Source organism: Lagenorhynchus albirostris, chromosome 4 (genome assembly GCF_949774975.1).
Source record: "Lagenorhynchus albirostris chromosome 4, mLagAlb1.1, whole genome shotgun sequence".
In the NCBI taxonomy this organism is placed as follows: Eukaryota; Metazoa; Chordata; class Mammalia; order Artiodactyla; family Delphinidae; genus Lagenorhynchus; species Lagenorhynchus albirostris.
This window is the reverse complement of record NC_083098.1, coordinates 147,922,843-147,943,241: the sequence shown is the minus strand read 5'-3', so window position 1 is coordinate 147,943,241 and position 20,399 is coordinate 147,922,843. Positions and strand designations below refer to the sequence as shown.

At 65.4% G+C, this 20,399-nt stretch overlaps 1 protein-coding gene across 3 annotated transcripts; it reads left to right on the top strand.

Moving 5' to 3' along the window:
• Window positions 1-4,509: 4,509 nt before the first annotated feature.
• On the top strand, window positions 4,510-18,392 carry FGFRL1 (fibroblast growth factor receptor like 1). 3 transcript variants are annotated; one of them, XM_060148946.1, is made up of 7 exons: window positions 4,510-4,528; window positions 5,808-5,899; window positions 14,700-14,972; window positions 16,124-16,204; window positions 16,311-16,595; window positions 16,677-17,030; window positions 17,125-18,392. In XM_060148946.1, the coding sequence occupies exons 2-7, from the start codon at window positions 5,824-5,826 to the stop codon at window positions 17,565-17,567; spliced, it is 1,512 nt and encodes a 503-aa protein (XP_060004929.1). In that variant the 5' UTR covers window positions 4,510-4,528; window positions 5,808-5,823; the 3' UTR covers window positions 17,568-18,392. The 3 variants fall into 3 exon arrangements, with proteins under 3 accessions (XP_060004929.1, XP_060004926.1, XP_060004928.1); XM_060148943.1 differs by lacking the exon at window positions 4,510-4,528 and adding an exon at window positions 5,193-5,244; XM_060148945.1 differs by lacking the exon at window positions 4,510-4,528 and adding an exon at window positions 5,572-5,595.
• The last annotated feature ends 2,007 nt before the right edge of the window (window positions 18,393-20,399 follow it).

Sequence of the window (20,399 nt, the reverse complement as noted above, 5' to 3'; positions counted from 1 at the left end):
GCTTTTTTTTTTTTTAACCCAATCTGGTAATCTCTGCCTTTTATCTGGATGTTTCAATCATATACATTTAATGTGATTATTGATATGATTGGGTTTAAATCTACCATCTTGCTATTTATCTTTTACTCATCTCATCTGTTCTTTTCTCCTTTTTTCCTGCCCTTTTTTTTTGATTATTATATTTTTAAATTATCCCATTTGTCTCTTTTGTTGCCTTCTTAGCTGTAATTCTTTGTTTGGTTATTTTAGTGGTTGCATTGGGATTTATACTATACGATTACTATTATTTTTATTTTTTTTGCCGTATGCAGGCCTCTCACTGTTGTGGCCTCTCCCATTGCGGAGCACAGGCTCCGTACGCGCAGGCTCAGCAGTCATGGCTCACGGGCCCAGCTGCTCCGCGGCACATGGGATCTTCCCGGAGCGGGGCACGAACCTGCGTCCCCTGCATTGGCAGGCAGACTCTCAACCACTGTGCCACCAGGGAAGCCCCTATACTATACGTTTTTTAACCTGTCAATATCCACTGTTGAGTGAGATCATACCATCTCATGTGTAGTAAGAGAACCTTAAAACACCATTTGATTTTCCCCTCCCAGCCTTTGTACTCCTGTGATCATACATTTTAACTTTTCATATGATAGAGATCACACAATAGATTGTTATTTCTTCTGTAAGCGGATGATTGATTATCTTTTCAAGAAATTGAAATCATTAAAAAAGCATTCCTTCCAGCGGCTCACATAGTCTCCCTTTCTGGGGCCCTTCACTTCTCTGTGTGGCTCCTGGTTTCCCTCTGGTCCCATCTTCCTTCTACTTGGAGGATGTCCTTTCACGTTTCTGGTAGTACAGATCTGCCAGTGACTAATTCTTCCAGCTTCTTATGTCTGGAGAAGCCCTGTTTCACCCTTGTTTTCAGAAGACACTTTGGCTGGTAAACAGTGCAGGTTGGTGGGTTTCCTTTTCTTGCATTTTAAAGATACCGCTCCACTGTCTTCTTGGGTGCATTGTTTTCATTCAGGACATCAACCAATCACCCTTTTCTTTGTTCCTGTATAAAAATGTGCCTTTTTTCTCTGGATGCTTTTAAGCTATTCTCTTTAGAACTGGTTTTCAGCATTGAGGAGGACGGTCCTTAGTGTAGTTTACTTCACGTTTCTTGTGCTTAAATTTTGTCGAGCTTTGGGGAACTGTGGGTTTATGTTTTTCACTGCATTTTGGAAAATTCTGGCCACTTTTTCTTAAAATATTCTTCCTTTTCCACCTCTGTGTCCTCTCCCTTCGGGCTCCAGTTCCAGGTGTATTTCACTACCTGAAGCTGTCCCCCAACGCACGGATGCTTTTTTCATTTCTTTCAGTCATTTTTCTCTCTCTGTTTCATTTGCAGAGTTTCTGTAGCTCTGCCTTCAAGTTCGCAACCTTTTCTTTCACAGTGTTCTCTTGACCCCGTTCAGTGTATTCTGTATCTGACGTTTTGATTCTCCTCCCTGGAGTTCAGTTGGAGGCCTTAGAAAAGGCTTCCATGTCTCCACTTAACATACTTGCCTTGCCACTGGCATCTTGCGCACGTGGAATATAGTCACAGGAAGCGTGCTTGCTGTTCTCGTCCACTAACTCTATTGTTTTTGTCATTTCTGGGTCCTTTTTGATTATTTTTCTCCCCTCAGTCCAGGTTATCATTTTCTGCTTCTTTTCATGCCTAATAATTTTTGGTTGGATGTCAGACATTGTGTGTTCTACCTTGTTGGGTGCTGGATAGTTTTGTATTCCTGTAAATATTCTTGCATTTGTTTCTGGGACACAGTTAAGTGACTTGGAAACTGTGTGATCCTTTAGGTCTTGTTTTTAAGCTTTGCTGGGCAGGACCAGAAATGCATTTAGTTTAGAGTTGATTTTTCCCTTCTACTGAGGCAAGCCCCTTCTTTCTACTCTGACACCGCTTGAATTACTAGGTTCTCAGCTCTAGCTGTTGAATGCAGGCACTGTGTTCCTGCCCTGTGGACTCCCATCCTTCTCGGTGGTTTTTCCCCAGCCTTGGACGGTTCCTGTTCACTTCTGGACTGATCTGTACTCCGCTGAAGCCTCGAGGGTGACCCTCTGCGGGCCTCTGGGGCTACCTGTCTGCACAGCTCTCTCCAGGACTCTGCCCTGTGAACCCCAGCCGTCTTGCCCTCCCGGGACTCCCCCTCCCTCTGGGCTCTGCCTGGGTCCCCACTGCCGGCACTGCGCCCTGGAAACTGCAGGGGGGAGCAGGGACTATTTGTCTCCCTTCATTTGTTTGCCATCTCGCAAGGATCGCTGTCTCCTGTTGCGTGAAAAAAAAAAAAAAAGCTGCTGCTTTTCACATGTATTTATCTCTGAATTTTTTAATTTTTTAACATGCGGAGAGCATGTAAATTTGGTCTCTGTCATTTCATCTGGAGCAGAAGCAGAAGCCTGTATGTCAGGGGCTTCAATTCCCTGGCAAGCACTTTCCATCATTAGAGGCGTTTCTCTCAGTCCCTACACCTGCTACTAAGATGCCTCCTCTTTCAGGGCTGCGGACACGCCCTCCTTGCCCACCCTCACCCGTCCCGGTCTCGCACAGAGCCAGGGCTCAGCTTCTCGTGGTTGACTGACGATTGTATGAAGAGCAGATAAATACTTCTTGGGGCTCGCTGTGTCCGGCAGGTGGGAGACAGAAACTCTTGCAATCCCCAGGATAATTCCATGGGGTCTGATTGCAGACGGGAGGATTGAGACCGGGAGGTTAAAAGGACAGTGTTTGAACAGGTTGCGTATTCCGGGCCCATTGTCATGAAGGGGAAGTGGGAGCCCGCTGGTGGGAGGGTTTCGTGGAGGAGGCGGCTTTGGAGATGCGCTCAGGCTGGCCTGGCGCCGCCGTGGGGAGCACCGCGTCCTGCACGGAGAGGCGGCCGCGGGTCCCAGGGAGGGAGGGAGGGAGGGAGGGAGCGCGGGAGGGGAGCCGGGCGGCCTCGGGGGCCGCCACGCTCCGAGCCTCCGCCAGGGGGCAGCGCGTCCCCGCTCAGGGAGGTGAGCCCCGCCCGGGACGCGCCCCTTCCCACGCGCACACCAGGCCACGGCCCCTCGCCCGCCAGCAGGGATTGCCGCCCCCACCTGGCGCTGCTGACCTGGCGGACACCCCTCCCCACGGCCCACCTCATCCCGCACACCGGCGCAGGGCCGCCTCGCCCTCGGCCCGCTTCCTGTTTCCGACCCCCAGCCCGCTTCAGAGCCACCTTTCACACAGCTGCCCCTGGCAGCCTCCCACCTGCCGCAGCTCTTCACGCCCCGGTGGCGTCTCCTCATAGCCCTGCCCGCGCAGCCCGCCACTAGCCCCGGACCTCTTCCCCCACATGCCCACTTTGTCCCAGAGCACCTGTCTGTGCCCCCAGCGCCGTTGGCACAGTCCTTAGGTGGGCACGGAGCCCGCTCTCCGGGCTTCCTTCTCGCTGCGGGGCCTGACTCCAAGTGCAGGAGGGCTACTCGGGTCTGCCAACGTCTCGGCCTTCACCCTGCGTGCAGGCAGGATGCGGGGGCGGGCCTGGCTCACCACCACCCTCCCACGAGGTGCCCACCCGGGCCCAGAGACAGGATTTGGGAACCGCCTTCTCACTGGCTTGGAAGAGGTGCGAAGCCGGTGTCTCACCGGGCCCCAAACCCTGATGGCTCACACCCTCACCCAGCTCTCCTCTGCCCTGGCGATTCGGACCTGCAAGGCCTCTCCAGTTCCAGTGTTCCCTGGAAGGCTTCCTGGGAGAGGGAACTCCCGAGAGGAGAGAGGCTGTTCCAGGCAGGGTTCCTGAGGGAGTAGCATGGGCAAAGGTCCAGAGGGGATGGAGGGAGGGCTGCAGGGGGTGGGGGTGGGGTGGGAGCTGGACAGGACCCAGGCATCCAGGGCCTCAAGGGTGGTGGGGTTTGTGTTGAGGGCACTGGGGAGCCAGAGACCTGTCAAGGCTGTGTTTTAAATGATGATTCTCCGTTCCAGAGATGTGACAGTGGAGGGGAAGCCAGAGGAGCCTGGCCCACTGATTCAGGCCAGATAGGATGGGGGTTGCTCTGCAAGACCCTGATGGATGGGAATAGGGGAGGCACGGGAGCCAGTGTGTGCACGTTGCTGAACAGGAAAGGGAAGGGCAGCGGGGCAGTGTGGAGAAAGGTCCACAGGAGAGCTGGATTCTGCAGCGTGCGGTTCCAGTCCTGGGCATGCCAAGTGCCGCCTGGGAAATCTTGGGTAAATTACCTGACCTCTCTGTGCCTGCGTTTCTTCATCTGCACAGGACCTCAGTACCCCACATCACCTGCGACTTGGCCCACCCTGGAGTCTCTTGGGGCCAGAGCGGGGTCTTGGATCTCCCCTCCGCTCCCACGACAACCGGGGGCTCAGACCTCGGAGCCCTGACGGCCCAGCTGGGGCTCCATCAGGGCCAGCTCTGGAGGTGCGCGGGGTGTTGGTGGCCTGAAGTTGTGTGCTCCAACACGGGCGCCAACGGGTGCAGCTGTGAGGTGGACGCCGCGGGACCTGGAGGTGCGCAAAGCTGGGCTGGGCCTGGGCGGGGCTAGGCGGATGGCCGTGAGGGGGCGCGGTGTGTTGGACCTGGCTGGGGAGGGTGGGAACAGGCTGGGGGCGGGGCTAGGGGCGGGCCGTGTGGGGCGTGGCTGGGCCAGGGGCCGGCCCGGGCGGGGCGGGGCGGGGCGGGGCCGCGCCCCGGGGAGCCGACCCGCCCGCGGGCCGCCCGCACCGCGAGGGTTAAGGCGGGGAGCCAGGCGGGCGGGGAGGGCGCGCACGCCGATTGGCGAAAAGTTCGGGCGCGGGGCGGGGTGAGGGGCGGGGAGATGGGCGGGACAAGGGGGCGGGACGCGGCGGCCTCGGCGTGCCGATTGGCAGGAAGTTGTGTCGGGGCGGGGCGCGCGGCGGGCTCGGCGCTCGCTCCGGGAGAGTTGACAAAGCCCCGCAGGGAAGGACGCCTCGCGGCGCGGCGCCCCGGGCCCCTCGCCCCGCCGCCCCGGGACCCCGGCCCCGGCCCCCGGACCGACCCCGACGCCCGCCCCGCCCCCAGGCCCCAGCCCCCGGCCCCCGCCCCGGCCCCGACCCGAGCCGCCCGCGCCCAGGTAGCGCCGCCCCGTCCCGAGGCCGGGCCCGGGGGCGCGGGGCGGCGGGGTGCGGCGCCCGGGGCGGCGATGACCGCGCAGCGCGCCCCGCGGGCCCGGCCCTGAGCCCCGCCGCCCGCGAGCACCGCTGAGGTGAGCCCCTCCGCGCGCCCGCGATCCCCGGGGCAGACTGGGCGGGCCGACTCGGGAGGGCCGGGGGCCGGGGCCGGGGGCGGGGGCCCGGGCTGAGAGCGTCCGGGTTCCCGCTCTGCGGTGGGGAGCCGCCGGCACCGGCACGCGCCGCCGCCGCTCCCGCCTGGCCCGAGGTCCTGCCAGTGCCCCGCCCCCGCCCCTGTACCCCACGTGGGCCCCCCCCAACGCAAATTTGTCCGCTAATGGCGCAGGCGATTATCTGCGGGGCCGCCGGTGTTGTGTGTCCCGCGGGCAGGGCCCGAGTTACAAGAGCCAGGAATCCAGACGGTGTTTGGAGGGGGGGCGGGGGAGGTCGGTAATTAGTGTAAACCCTTTGTCTGCCTTTGATAACCACGGTTCCCCCGCCGCCGCTTCCTCCGCCCGGAGCGCGGCAGGGAAGGCGGGGCGGCCCGCACCCCGGTCCCCGCGACCCAGGGCTGGGGTGCGGGCGGCTCCGGGGCCCAAGGCGGGGGGCGGGGCGACCCCCACCCCCACGCAGTGACCGGCCTCCGAATACACCCCAGGTCCGCACTGGCCGAGATGACGCCGAGCCCCGCGTTGGTGCTGCCGCTGCTGCTGCTCCTGGGGGCCCTCCCGCCGGCCACCGCCGCCCGAGGTGAGTGCTGGCGCCCAGCCCGGCGCCCCGGCCTCCGCCAGCGCCGCCCCTTTCCCTCCGGCCCTGAACCCTGCCACAGTGCCCGCCTGGCGCGCGTGCCTGCGCCCCGCCCCTGCTGGCCCGGCTCTGCCCGCCCTTCACCCGCGGGGAGCCCCAGTGCACCCATGGGACACTGCAGCTCACCCGCGGCCCCCCCTCACTCACGTGGCTCCCCAGCTACCTGTGGGGCACCCCTCACCTATGGGGCATCCCCATCTCATCCATGAGGTCCCTCCAGCTCTCCCACAGGGTTACCCCTCACTCTCAGGGCACCCCCAGCTCATCCGTGGGGCCCCACGCTTGCTGGCCGGGTGGGCTCTGGCCCCAGTTCCCCTCAGGACATACGCACACATCCACACACACATCCCTGCAGTTGCGGGCAGCTGCTCACGGCAGATTCATGAGTGATGGGCTGTTTGGCCACATTGGACCCAATTAGGCCCCTGGGAACCTGTAGAGATCCCCCTGGTGGCCAGGGTTGGGTGTGGGGACAGTGGGGACATTCTTGGCCTCTGGGACTAATGACCCAGCCCTGTGCCCTAGGCCTGCCTATCTCTGGGAAGGTACAGGGTGGGGGCTGGGAGACTGAGTGCCCAGTGCACGGGGTCACTGCATGGTGGAGGGTCGGGGCCTGTCTTAATGCAGACCCTGAGACCACCTACTTCCAGCTACACACTACGTCTCTCGGTGTGCACCACACCAGGGTCTGGAGGTGGGCTCACACACCTGCTGTGCAAGCGGGCAGGCCCAGATGCCTCTGGAGGGACCCCTGCCCCCGCAACCAGCCCCAGCAAGGGGCGTCCTTGGCTGACGGGTGATGCGTGCCCGCAGACTCCCACCGCCATGCTCAGTGCTGGCCTCCCTCAGCTAGGCGGGACCTGCGGCCAGGCCAGCCCTTTGGGTGTGTTGACCACTCAGGATCGTCCTTGCCCTGTCTACCAGTCCTCTGAGGCTTCGCACCCCTCCCCCCGCGCCGCTGCCGCCCAGCGGGCGCACTGAGACCAACCCGGCCTTATATGGCCACGTTCGGGTGTGGGGTGGCGGGCGGCGGCCCAGGTGGGCCTCATGCCACAGTACCCACCCCACCCCCGCGGCCCCGCCTGCCCCGCCGGGGACTGGCTGGCTCGCTTGAGGGTGGGGGCTGCCCAGGCGTGGCTGGGACGGGCAGTGTCCAGGGTACTGCGGACACTCAGGTCATGCCCGGCAAGGCCCCCCTCCGCCAGTGGCCAGCGGCCTGGACTCTGATTGCTCTTTTATCTGCTTGCACTCCCCTATCCACGCACCTGCCTGTCCTCCGGCCACTTGGCCAGGGAGGCTCTGGAGGCCACTGGCCTGGCCTGGTCGTTGGCTGGAGCCGGAGGTGGAGTGGCGGGTGGCAGCGGGCCGTGGATGGCAGTGGGCGGTAGGGCCTGCCTCGGCGCCGAGGGGTCCCAGAGGGACCACACCCTGCTCTGTGCCCGTTGGCTGAGGCCTTGGGCTGCATGGTGAGGGCCTTGGCGGCAGTAGAGGGGTGGGAGCCCCTTTCCAAGGGCAAGGGCCTCTGTGGTTTTGGGGGTGCGGGGTCAGTGCTCTTCCTGAATTGTGCTGGCTTCTCCGCCAGGCCTGGACTGGAGGGCAGAGTCGTTGCAGGCCCTTCCCACTTGGCGAGTGAAGAGGCTGAGCGTGGACCTTCTTAGGCTGACAAACCAGCGCAGACAGAGTTTGGGTGGTTTTTTGAAAGCCGTTTTCCCCGTGGTGTCACAATTTCTGGAATCGGTACATTTCTAGACTCCAATCATATTTTTAAAGTTCCCCTTTTCCCAAAGTTTCACAATCTTGGTGGGTTTGTCTTAAACTGTTTGTTTTTTTTTCTTTTTTCAAATTTGAAAAAAGAGGTTGGCTTTCTCCATTTCCATTTTATTTCTCACAGTGGGAACTCTGAGAGGTTCCGAATGAAATGCCTTTTACAAATTACTTTGGAAGAAGTCATTTCAGGGTTTTCTGAGAGGTGCCGCGTGTGAACTCCTCTGAGGATGGCGGTGCAGTGGACGGTCTCTGAGCAGCCAGCCCCGGAGGCCCCGCCCTGTCCCCTGGACCTGGCCGGCGTGCCCGGGTGCCCTATCTCCCGCGGGATGGAGAGGACTTGGAGCTGCCCTGCCTTGGGGCTGTGGCGCGAAGGGTCTGCTGGGGTGTGTGAGTCGTTGGCGAAGCATGTGGCCGTCAGGGCGGCTGTGGCGTGTGCATGTGCGTTGTCTGACCTCGGCCTCTGGCCAGGCTGCAGGGGGCCTTCTCCTCCCCTCTAGGTCCCTGCAGGCCGTGCTGGCCAGTGTGCGGCCAGGGCTGAGGTGGACTTGTGGGAGCCCGGCCCAGGCTCTGCGAGCTGGGGATGTGGGCCAGCGGCCCCATTTACGTCTTGTCTTGGGCCCCACTCCTGGAAGGGAAAATAAATCACTGCCTCCTCTGGGGGGAGGAGGGAGTCGAACAAAGTGGCCTTTGGCTGGGCCAGGCTGAGCTTGGGCTGCCCGCAGCCTCTGTCTCCATTGTGGGGGGATCAGTGGGCCCCCGGCTCCCGCCCGGCTCCGCGGCCCTAACGTGGTACATGTTGGTTTTCCCCGGCAGCAGCCTCAGCCTCCGATCACCTGGGCGGCTCGGGCTCGCTGACGTGCCGGGGGGACGGGCTGTGGCCGCCTCCCCGCTGTGTGGCCGTCCACGCTGGCCTCCTTTGCCCCACGCTGTGCCTCGTCTGGTGACTGCAGCCCTGGTGCGTCCAGGTGGCAGCCTCCGTCGGCGGGGCAGCGTGTGCAAGGAAAGCGTGTCCGCGCCCATGCCACCGTCCCCAGACCTCAGCGGCGCTGCAGCCAGTGTGGCTCCACCTACCTTGCCCATCACCCGCTCTTCCTAGTGGTGGCCACCAGGCGCTCCTGGTCAGTCCCAGCCTCGCTCCTCTCGGGGCCCAGGAGAGCAGGGGCCACCTGGGCTACCTCAGGTGGGGTCGCAGCCCGGGGTCCACTGGAGGGAGGTGGAACGCAGAGGCGTGGGCGTCACCCTGGGACTTGGAAGGAGAGGTGGGTGCTGGTCAGGGTAGGCAAGGACAGGCCTCCAGCTGGGGGGATGTCGTGGGCAGAGGTGAGCAGCTCACCGGGGCCAGAGTGGACATCCAGTGGACGCGGGCGCCTTGGTGTAGTGGGGTAGGGGCCTTGAGTGGGGAAGGGCTGGGCCGAGAGGCTGGTCAGCTGAGGGGGTGTCCTGGGGGCTTTTCCACCAGGACATTGTGGCCAGCCTTCCTGGCTCCAGCGAGGAGTCCCGGGGCCTCCATCCACACCCTGTGCCCCAACTGAGTGGCTGGGGGCGGGGCCTGGAGGCAGGCAGGGGGTGGGGTAGGTGCCTACACCCCCATCCAGCGCAGACGGCCGCCTTGAGGAGAACTGGCCCAGGGTGGGGTTTCTAGGAGCTGTCCCTGAGGCACTGCAGGAGTTGCTCCAGCCTAAGGGCTGCTGAAATCCAGGGTTTCCCATCTTGGCAGGAAACACAATTGCTTTTCTTCCTGCCGGGGAGTTTATTTCATGAGAGATTTACACAAGCTGTGCGCTGTTGAGTGGCTGAAGAGTGAATAACGGGACCTGGGGCAGCGGGCGGGGCGGAGGGACCCCCTCTGGCTCCCATGATCCTGAGCCCTGGAGGAGCCGGGGCCTGCGGAGCGCGCTCTCCTGGTCCAGGGCCACTGCCAGTGGCTTCGGGGCTGCCCTCTGCACTCGTGCAGCAGCCTGTCCGGGTCCCGGCGGGGACGGGGGCTGACTCTGGAGCTCAGCCCGACACAGCATGTGCGCCTTGAGGGCCAGGTGGCCTGCCCCGTGGCCTCTGGGGGCCTGGGGGCGCCTAGTCTGGGCCGGCCTGCTCAGGCCCCATGGCCTCAGTCCTGGCCTCAAGAAGCCCGCCGTGGGCGTGGGCTGTCGTGGAGCAGGTATGGGTGGGACGCAGGGGCTCTGGCCTGGGGTCGCGCAGGCCAGGCTGCTGGGTGCGTTGGGTCTTCTGCTGCCGTAGCCATCGCCCTCACCCTCGAGGTTCTGCTTAAACGCCCAGGGGCTCCAGGCTCAGGAAAATGTCCTCGTTTCCCCTCTGAGGTGACTCTGGTACCTGGATCGGGGCCCCCTGGGGCGGGGCCCCTGGGGTGGTCTGGGCCCCGCGGCGCGTTACCCTGTGCTCTGGGTCCGGTGCCGGCAGGTGTGGGAGGCCTCACTGGACAAGGGCCTTCTCGGTCCTTTGGCAGCTGGGGGAGGGTCTGGGTCAAGTGACGTTGGTGAGGTGGGGGTGGATGGCGGGGTGGGCAGGGTCGGGGTGAGACAGCGTTGAGTCTGGTGGGCCTAGTGAGATCTGGACACCCGACGGGGCTGCCCGGTGTCCAGCTGAGGGAGGCCCGGCGGTGGGTCTGGGTGCTTTCTGGTCACTGTCCCGTAGGCAGCTCACATGGGTCCCCCCCCCCAGGGAAGTGGCCCTGTCAGGGTGATGCTCTGGGCCTCACTTGTCGGTCCTGGGGGTGGTGAGGGTTAGGCGGAGGAGCCCTGAAGCTGGGGGGCCACTGGAGGTCCATCTGGGGGCCTCCAGAGAAGAGGACAGACCTGGAGGCCCCCGGTCTGCCAGCCCCCTGGTGCGCGGCTGGGCAGCCGGTGGAGGGGACGCTCCCGGCGGCTTGCTCGGTGGGTCAGGCCGTCCCTTTGCCACGCCCAGAATGGCCTGGTTTCTGGGGCAACCACCTGTCCTGCGGGTCCTACCAGTTCCACCACAGATCCCGTGGGTCCAGCCCCCGGGGCCGCCCTGGGCCGGCTGTTGACCGGGAGCCTGTGTGCGAGTGTGGGTGTGCACGTGTGCCGAGCCTGCCCCCCTCGTGGCAGCCCTGGGGTGGGCCTCACCTGTGCCCCTGCCCTGGGGTGTTCCTGTCCTTCCCCCCCAGGCCTCGCCTTCTTGGGGAGGGTGCTGGCCCTGCGGCCTTCCCAGCTCACCCTGCTGCACCCGGTCCCCACTGTGGGCGCCCGCTCCCCCCAGAGAGTGCCTACTTGCCCTGTCTGGCGTCAGGTACCCAGGCAGCCCGGGTGGACCTGCCCCCTTCCGGCCCCCCAGCCAGGGCCCAGCGCCCCTCCCCACGCCTCTCACTTAGCTTGTCCTGCACAGCAGGACGGTGGCTCCTGGCTGGCCGCCCTCACCCCACGGCCAGGCCCATGCTGGTTAGCCCGATGCTCCCCCCACCTCCCCCGCCCCCGCCAGAGAATTCCTTCCAGGCTGGAAATTTCTGGGGCTTTGCAGGGCTTGTGGGGGACAGAGCTGCCCTGACGAGCCGGCCGGTGCTGCATGCACCCTCAACCTCAGCTGTGTTTGCGGCTTCACGGGGTGCCTCTGTGGCCCCTGCTGGTCTCTGCCACATGGGCCCTGGGAGAGGGGCGACGTCTGGCCCGGCCCCTCTTGAAGGGAGCTTGGGGTCGGCAAGCCAGGGCCCACAGAACACCCCGGGCGGTGGGGAGGGGTGCAGCCCGACACTTGGGAACCCTCTCACGTGAACAGAGCGGCAGCGTGGGTCCAGATGGAGTGCCCCTGGGGGCGGGGAGGGAGGAGGGGGTGTCGGGAAGGTGCGCCAGGCTGCGCGGAGGCCGCGGGGCGGTGAGGTGTGGGGTGCTGAGCTTCAGGGCGGCCCCGAGGGCCTGTGAAGACGGCTTGGGGGTACGGGGGGGTGGGCATGGGGTGGGCCACAGCTGGGGGTCCCTTCTCTGTTCCTGCCAGCACCTTTGCCTCCCTGGGCCCCGGGGCAGGAGGGCTATCAGCTGGGGTTGCAGCCAGGTCTTGTTATACTAAACGGGGGAAAGCGGTGCTTCTGGCCAGGCAGGGGGAGGGGCTGTGGGCCTGGGCGTCAGGAGCGCTCAGAGGTGGGGTGTGTGTGGCAGGGAGTCTGCGCCCACTGTTGGGGTGTGCACCTGGGGGTCGGTGTGACAGGGTCTGTGTGTGACAGTAGCTCTGGATGGCGGCTGGGAATCCAAGCTGGGTTTGTGGGGCGCCCGGAGCGGCTGCCCCCATCCCCCCCAGTACCCCCATTCCTGACCATGTTTTCACAGCTGAGGGTGGAGGAGGATGGAGGAGAGGAAGGGGCGACACCTTCCCTGCCCGTTACCTTGACGTTCAGTCCCCCTCTTGGGGTGAGACCCGGCCCCAGCCTGCCTTTGCCCCGCGTCTGCCATGCCTGCGCCGTGTACATCCTGCCTGTGCCCACAGCCTCCTAGGGCCGTGACTGCGGGTGGGTGCAGGGTTGGGGCTTCCTGGAGGAGGCGCTCACGGGGAAGGCACTAAGGCTGCGTCGGCTGCCCCCACCCACACGCCCTCCAGGGGCCTGCGGGTCTCCAGCTCAGGCCTCAGTTTCCCTGTGGCTGAGGGGCGGGAGGCCTTGTCCAGGTGGAACAGCAGGTCTTGTGTTTCCCAGGCTAAATATAGAGCTGCTGCAGCCGTGCTGGCGGCCAGAATTCCCAGGAATCTGGGGGGCCAGGCCTCCCGCTGGTGAGCCTGCTGGGGGGTCTCTCGCAGAAGCTGGGGTGGGGGGCAGGGTCCCCCAGAGCCCAGGTGGGGGTGGGGAGGGGTGAGGCTGGCCACAGAGGGGAGGAGGGCTGTTTGCTTTAGGACAAGGCTGGCTCCAGCCGGGGCCTCTGGACGGGCGCTGCCTCGTCCCCCTCACTGCTCACAGGCCGGCCCACGGGGCCACACTTCCGGCCCATCTGGCGGTCACTTGGCCCTGTCCCTCCACTCCGCAGGACCGAGGGTGGCGTCCCTGCCACCCAGTAGGTGCCCCCCAACATGGTCTCCTCTGGCGGGTGGGGAGAGGGAGGGGCCGCACTGTCAGGCGGGCGCGTTCTCTGCCACTGAAGCGGGCTCCTTCGGGGGTCGGGGGTGTTGAACCAGCCGCCAGCGGTGCCCCCACGATGCCGCTGGGACAGGCGGAGCCCCAGCAGGGAGCGATGCTGTTCCTCACGCGGGCACCGTCCTCCCCGCGTGCTGTCCGGGCCATCGCGTGTGTCCGTGTGGACGTGTGTGGGTCCGTGTGCCTGTGCTTGTGCGTGTGATGCTCGCACCCAGGTGTCAGCCCGGGAAGGGCTGGGGGGTGCCCTTTTGTCCTGCAGCCTGGGAGGCCCCTGTGAATGGTGGAATTTCAGGCAGTGACAGGTGGTGGACAGGGTCTGCCTGGGAATGAGGCCCGGACCCTGGGCGGCCTGGGGGGCCTCAGAAGGTCCACTTGTCTGGGGGCCCTGACGCCTCTCCCACTGCGAGCTGGGTAGGTGCCTGGGGGGCCCTGGAGACAAGTGAGTGATTAGGGAGAGGCGGGTATCAGGGGAAGCCAGAGGGCTGGCTGGCTGGCTGGTACCTCTGGCATGGCCCACTGTCCAGGGGCTGCGTGGAGGGGGTGGGGCCACCCGAATGGGGCAGGATGTGGAGGGGGGAGGCTGTAGAGGGAAGGTGCTTAGTGTCTCTGTGTCCCTCACACCCCAGTCCCCTGGGACTCCCTCCCCACCTGGGGCCCCAGAGAAGCTGAGCCCTGGGCTGTCAGCTCCCTGCATCCCAACGGGGATGGCCCCCTACCCTCCGTCCGCACCCCAGGCGGAGGCGATGGGGGCCCGTGCTCTGTGAGGGTCCCTGGGCGCTAGTCTCTGGGGGACCCGCAGGAGCACTTTGGCTGTGAGGCGGCAACAGAATCAGCGGCGACTGCACGTTGAAGAAACACCAGCTGGTTATTAAAAACACATGCCGCTCTCAGGCCCCGGGCCCAGCGTCTCAGCGCAGCCACGCCCCCGGCACCTCCGTGCGGCCAGGGCTCGGGGCGTGGCCTTCACGGCCTGGAGTGGCTGCCGTGTGGGGTGGGTGCCCCTTCCAGTGGCTGGTGGGCGGAGTCCTGGGAGCCAGGCCCAGCCAAGCCCCTGGGAAGGGCAGCCGGGTGCCCGTGGCTGCCTCTCCTGGTCCGGGGGGGCCGTCCGTGACCATGTAAGAGCCCTCCACCCTCGCGGTCCTCCCGTGGTGTAGGGGCTGCACACCAGCCCCAGCTCAGGGCGTCAGGCACGGGGGCACGGCAGGAGGGGACTGAGGGTCCACCAGGAGATCGCTCCATAGCCTTCTGATGTCCGCAGCGTCCTTCCCAGCTGGCCCGTCTCTCGCGCTCTCTAGGCCTGTCATCCCCATTGTCCCTGGGTGGCCCCGGGCCGGTGGGGACGGGGATGGGTTTCTTCCCGCTGGTGAAGGGCACCACGGCCTCAGCCTGGGACGCAGGCTTCTCCCAGGGCAGATAGTGGTCACCCAGGGCTGGGAGGCCCAGCTGCTTGCCCTCTGACTCCAGGGCCTTGGTGACCTGGTGTGGCCTGGCTGGCAGCAGGGAGGCTCTTGTCCAGGCAGGCAGACCTGGTTTGGTGCCGCCCATGTACACACAGGCACAGACATGGGCCACCAGACGCAGGGATGCTCACACGTGCACACACAAACAGATGGGGTGCCTGCAGGGAGGCGGTGGGGGCCGCCCTCGCTCGCCTGCGGACGTGCGTCCTGGGCGAGCCGCATCCCGGCTCCCGTGCGGGAGCGCAGTGGGCCCTGGGTGAACGCCGCCTCCTGTGGTCTGGGAGCTGGGTAGGCGTATCTGGGTGGAGTCCCGGGGTGGGGGCCCAGCAGGGACAGCCCTCGCCCGGCTCCCAGTGCCCGCACCTGCCTTGGCCCCGACCGACCACCTGCTGGTCCCCTCCTCCCTGAGCGAGCCCTCTGACCCCCACAGGCCCCCCGAGGATGGCGGACAAGGTAGTCCCACGGCAGGTGGCCCGGCTGGGCCGCACTGTGCGGCTGCAGTGCCCCGTGGAGGGCGACCCGCCGCCACTGACCATGTGGACCAAGGATGGCCGGACAATCCACGGCGGCTGGAGCCGCTTCCGCGTGCTGCCCCAGGGGCTGAAGGTGAAGGAGGTGGAACGGGAGGACGCCGGCGCCTACGTGTGCAAGGCCACCAACGGTTTCGGCAGCCTCAGCGTCAACTACACCCTCATCGTGATGGGTCAGTGCTGGCCGTGCCAGGGCGGGGCCTTGCTGTTCGCGCCTAGTCAGCTCGGGCAGGGAGGCAGACCCTCCCTCTGTGCCCACCCTCACCCTGCATGAGCTCGGCCCACTGCCCCCGGGACCAGAGCCGCCCTGCTCCCCTCCCGGCCTCTGAGCCCAGGACACCACCCCCAGGCCGGGCCCCGCTCCCTCAGGCCTCACCTTGGGGCCCCCCTTCCTCCCGACCCCTTGTCCCCCAAAGTTCTGCTGACCTGGGGGCCAGGGCTGGCTGGGGGGGGCGGCAGGGGTGGGTATGGGGGCCCCAGGTGGTGGTCCCACTGAAGGGCAGCCTGGTGGGGCAGGCGGGCCGGCAGCCTTGGCGTCGGCCATGACTTTGAGGCTCAGGTTTCGGAGTTCAGAGGGGCCGCTGGGAAGGAAGGGCCTTCTGTTTTCCTCTGCCTCTGGGGCCCGGGCTTGGGGACTGGGCGGCGCCCCCAGGAACACGCCCTCCACTCGCTGGTACCAGGCGCTGGCGCCTCGCCCTCCCCCCGGGCGGGTCCCTCGGGGCAGGTTCCCTGGCAGCACAAAGGAGGAGCCTGACCCACGCACCCCTCCACTGGGTTCCGGGGTGGGGTCCGAGCGCCTGGCCTTGGTCCTGGGCTGTGGAGGCGGCGGCTGTCACTGGGGGGGGGCATTCCTCAGCACGCCGCCCCCCACCCAGGCCCCACAGGCCTTCTCTGGGCTGTGGAATGGGAGTACCGTGGGTGTCCCCCCCAGCGTCCTTTCAAAGGGCAGGACGACCAGGCGGTATGCGAGCCATGTCAGCTCACCAAGCCCTCGGCCCCTTGATGTGGGCTAGGGTTACTGCAGCTGCCGGCTGGGCCTGGTCGCCACCTCCCCCCGGCCCTGCAGACCCCCCGGAGCCAGGGTGGGGGAGCCAGATCTCCGTCCCACCCACGCCTGTCGGGGTCACCTGCACCCAGGGAGTGCGCCGGGTGGGCGGCTCCGGCCCAGCTGTCTCTGGGATTCTGAGACGTGGGTGTGCACCCATGGCCTCCTGTTGGCGTTTCTAGAGCTTTCCCAGCTGGGCCTGAGGCTGGGGCCCGGGAGCCAGTCCTGGGGTCTTACAGGGGCTGCCGAGGCCCCTCTCATGCACCCTCCCCTCTGCAGACGACACCAGTCCAGGAAGGGAGAGCCCGGGGCACGACGGCTCTTCCGGGGGCCAGGAAGACCCAGCCAGCAAGCAGTGGGGTGAGCAGAGGGACAGACGCCGTCATCTTGGTGGGGGGCGGGGCTGTGCCTCCCCCCAGTGCCCGCTGACTTCTGTGCCCCGCCCCCTCCCCTGCGCCCCGCGCAGCCCGGCCCCGCTTCACGCAGCCCTCCAAGATGAGGCGCCGGGTGATTGCGCGGCCCGTGGGCAGCTCCGTGCGGCTCAAGTGCGTGGCCAGTGGGCACCCACGGCCCGACATCATGTGGATGAAGGATGACCAGGCCTTGACGCGCCCGGAGGCTGGTGAGCACAGGAAGAAGAAGTGGACCCTGAGCCTGAAGAACCTGCGCCCTGAGGACAGCGGCAAGTACACGTGCCGCGTGTCGAACCGCGCGGGCGCCATCAACGCCACCTACAAGGTGGACGTGATCCGTGAGTGCCGGGGCCGGGGGCGGGGCCGGGGGGGGGCGGGCTGGCGCCTGGGGGCTGTGCCCAACGCACGTCCCTGCGCAGAGCGGACGCGCTCCAAGCCTGTCCTCACGGGCACGCACCCCGTGAACACGACGGTGGACTTCGGAGGCACGACATCTTTCCAGTGCAAAGTGCGCAGCGACGTGAAGCCCGTGATCCAGTGGCTGAAGCGCGTGGAGTATGGCGCCGAGGGCCGCTACAACTCCACCATCGACGTGGGCGGCCAGAAGTTCGTGGTGCTGCCCACGGGTGACGTGTGGTCGCGGCCCGACGGCTCCTACCTCAACAAGCTGCTCATCACACGCGCGCGCCAGGACGACGCGGGCATGTACATCTGCCTGGGCGCCAACACCATGGGCTACAGCTTTCGCAGCGCCTTCCTGACCGTGCTGCCCGGTGCGTGGGCCCCGCCCTGCCCCGCCCCGCCCCACCCGGGCCACGCCCACACGTGACGCTCCCCTCCCCGCCCCCTCCTCGGTTTCTCCTGCAGACCCCAAGCCGCCAGGGCCGCCCGTGGCCCCCTCGTCCTCCACCACCAGCCTGCCGTGGCCAGTGGTCATCGGCATCCCAGCCGGCGCCGTGTTCATCCTGGGCACCGTGCTCCTGTGGCTCTGCCAGGCCAAGAAGAAGCCATGCGCCCCCGCGCCCGCCCCTCCGGTGCCTGCACATCGCCCGCCCGCGACGGCCCGCGACCGCGGCGGGGACAAGGACCTGCCGGCGCCCGCCACCCTCGGTGCCGGCCCCGGTGTGGGGCTGTGTGAGGAACTGGGGCCCCCGGCGGCCCCCCAGCACCTGCTGGGCCCGGGCTCAGCCGCCGGCCCCAAGCTTTACCCCAAACTCTACACGGACACGCACACGCACACGCACTCACACACGCATTCGCACGTGGAGGGCAAGGTCCACCAGCATCAACACATCCACTACCAGTGCTAGGCTGCCTCGGGGTGGGCTTGCGGAGGCCCGGCCAGCCGCGCAGGCTTGGGGCGAGGCCACAGAGGAAGATGGACTGCGGGTGCGAGGCGCCCCACGTGAGACACACACACACCTGGACGCACACACATGCATGACATACCTCTGGACACACACACAGGATTACACACACACACACACACACACACACACACTCACTCAGACTAAGAAGCCTTTGGGAAGGTCTGTATTGTAACTGCAGTGCGCATGTAGCGATGGGCTAGCTCATGAAGGAATCCCTTGGCCCCGTGATAAGGATTTCATGGGGGCCATGGTCACCCCCCCACCCCGGCCTGGCAGGAGATCTGAGAGGCACCCTGGCTTTGCAAACCAAAAACTCCGACCCCTTCCCTACGCCTGCCCGCCTGTGTCCCTGCCCAGGCTATTTTTGCCACCACCTGTCCTGGGTGTCCAGGAGTCCACCAGTGCCCTGGGCAGGGGGGTCGGGCGGAGCAGCCCTAGGCTCCGTCCTGAGAGGCCGGAGCTGGCTGGGGGTGCCTCCCGTCCCACTGCCAGAGAGAAGGGGCCCTTGATATTTATATTTAAGAAATTAAGATAATAATATTAATAATGATGAAAGGAGGGCTGGGCCACAGAGACTTGGCCTCTCCTGAGGCCCAGGACCCACCTGGCCTTTTGGCCACTGGATGTCCACCTCGGGGCCGGGCATCCATCACCCCACTCCCCGTGGCGGCCCCAGGCCTCTGTAATTTTATATAGAGTTTGAGCTGAAGCTTCGTATATTTAATTTATTTTGTTAAACAAGAAAATGTGCATTCTTTCCTCTAAGCTGGTGTTTCTTTCTGTGTCTGCATCTGTGCGTGCGCGTGTGCCTGTTTATAGGACGGATGGGGGAGCTCTCGAACCCCATCACCAGGCCTTAGGCTCGGGGGCCGAGGCCTGAGGGTCCCCAGGGCCCGCCATCAGCGCTCTGAGCCGGAGGACTCTTCCCCACCCACCTGCACGCGCCTCCTTGGCCAGCCAGAGTCCTGCACATCTGGCGCGGGGGGCCCCCCTCTCTGTGCTGGTGTGGCCCCCCAGCCCTCAGTGCAGGGCCCGTGTTTCTCCCGTCCCACATTCTGGGGTTCCCTGCGTGGCCCTGGTGGGGAGGTGGGCTAGGGCCAGTTGCCTGCAGGGCGCCGTCCCCCGGGTGTGCACCCGTGGCCTTGCTCTCCTCGCCCAGCCAGCAGGCAGGGGTTGGGTTTCCCCTGGCCCAGAGGTTCTGGAGCATCTTAAGAAAGGCACTAAGAGCTGGTGTGATTCTAGCAAGGCCCGGCGCAGCGTGTCCGAAGAGCGGCAGGAGGGGCGAGGCTGAGCCGCTGGCTCTCAGCGCTTCAGGAGACAAGCCCAGGCTCTGCCTGACCTGCCCGTCGGGATGCCCGCCATCCTGCCCAGGCAGTGCTGGGCCCACGGCTGGGGCCGAGTCTCCCCTCCCCCGTGCCTCGGCAGTGAGCTGCCGTCCGCCCCCGCCTCCTCCCCAGCTCCGGGCTGGGTCACCTCCCCCTGCTCTCGTCTCCCAGGGCTCAGTCCCCAGTCCCCTTGCCCTTCCTCCGCTGGGACCCCCATGCAGTGCAGGATGGGATCCCCTGTCCTTCTCAATCTCCCCCCATTCTTCGGCTTCCCAGGGTGGACCCCACTCCTGTCTCTTAGGAGGCAGGGGCTAGCTCTGAGGTAAGCCCCGCTGGGGTGGTCCTGACTCCGTGGGCAGTGACCAAGCTCTGGCCTGGTGATGGAGACCACCTAGAGTGGACACCGCGGGAGACCTAGGGCCTGGCTGGCTGTGGGGAGCCGGGCTGCAGTGGCCAGGGGAGTAGTGTGGGCTGCAGGCAGCCCGCAGCTGGTGACCGAACAGATGTTCCCCAGACGGGACAGGCTGCATCCGACGCCTGGTTGGGTTTCAGTCTGAGCGGGAAAGGGTGGGGAGAGGGTAGACGCTGGGCAGTGGGGAGACCTCAGGCTGTGGGCCATCTTTGGGTCACAGGGGATGAGCTGCCCCCTGCCCAGCACCCCTGAGGGTACAGTCCCCCAGAACCTCAAAGGAGACTCTGCCACTCCCAGCCCTGTGCCCTTTTGGCCTGAGGGACAGTGCTGTCCACTTGGACTCACGTGGGGGCCACCCTCGTCATCTGCCCCAGGGAAGCCTGCGGGGCTAATGACCTGACGGGCCCCGACAGGCCCATCGGGGCCCAGGTCCTGGTTCTCGCGAGACCAGTGCCCCCGGGCCCATCCCCCAGTGCCCTTTCAGGAGCGAGGGCTGCTGATGTGCTGGTCGTCCTGTGCACATGTTAGGGCGCCTGGCTGGGCGGGGGGTCTGGGCGACCAGACAGACCCATCCTCTTGGGGCTGCCCGGCCACCACGAAGCCCACCAGGACAGACGTCTGCTCATTGGGCCTCCAACTGACCGGCCCCACTCCCTCTGCCCAACACCCCCTCTTCATTCCCTCTCCCTGGCGCCCCGCCCCCCTTGGGGGCTCCCAGATTGTGCCGGGGCGGAGCCAATGGGAGCGCGAGTGGGCGGGGCCAGGCGGCAGGCGGGGCCAGGTGGCAGAGCAGGCTGAGAGAAGAGTCTTTGGGCTCCAGAGCGGGGGAGCCCGGAGTGGCACGAGGAGGGGCACCGCGGCAGGGCTTCACCTCCTGTGTTCTGAGGCACCGCGCCCTGGCTTCTCTTGCCACAGTTGCCCCTCCACAAACACCAAGGCCAGGCCCTAATGTGCCCTTGGCCACAGGCAGAAAGACCAGTGCACAGCCACCCGTGATGCTACCAGGACCCCCAACAGGAACAGAAATGCCTCCCG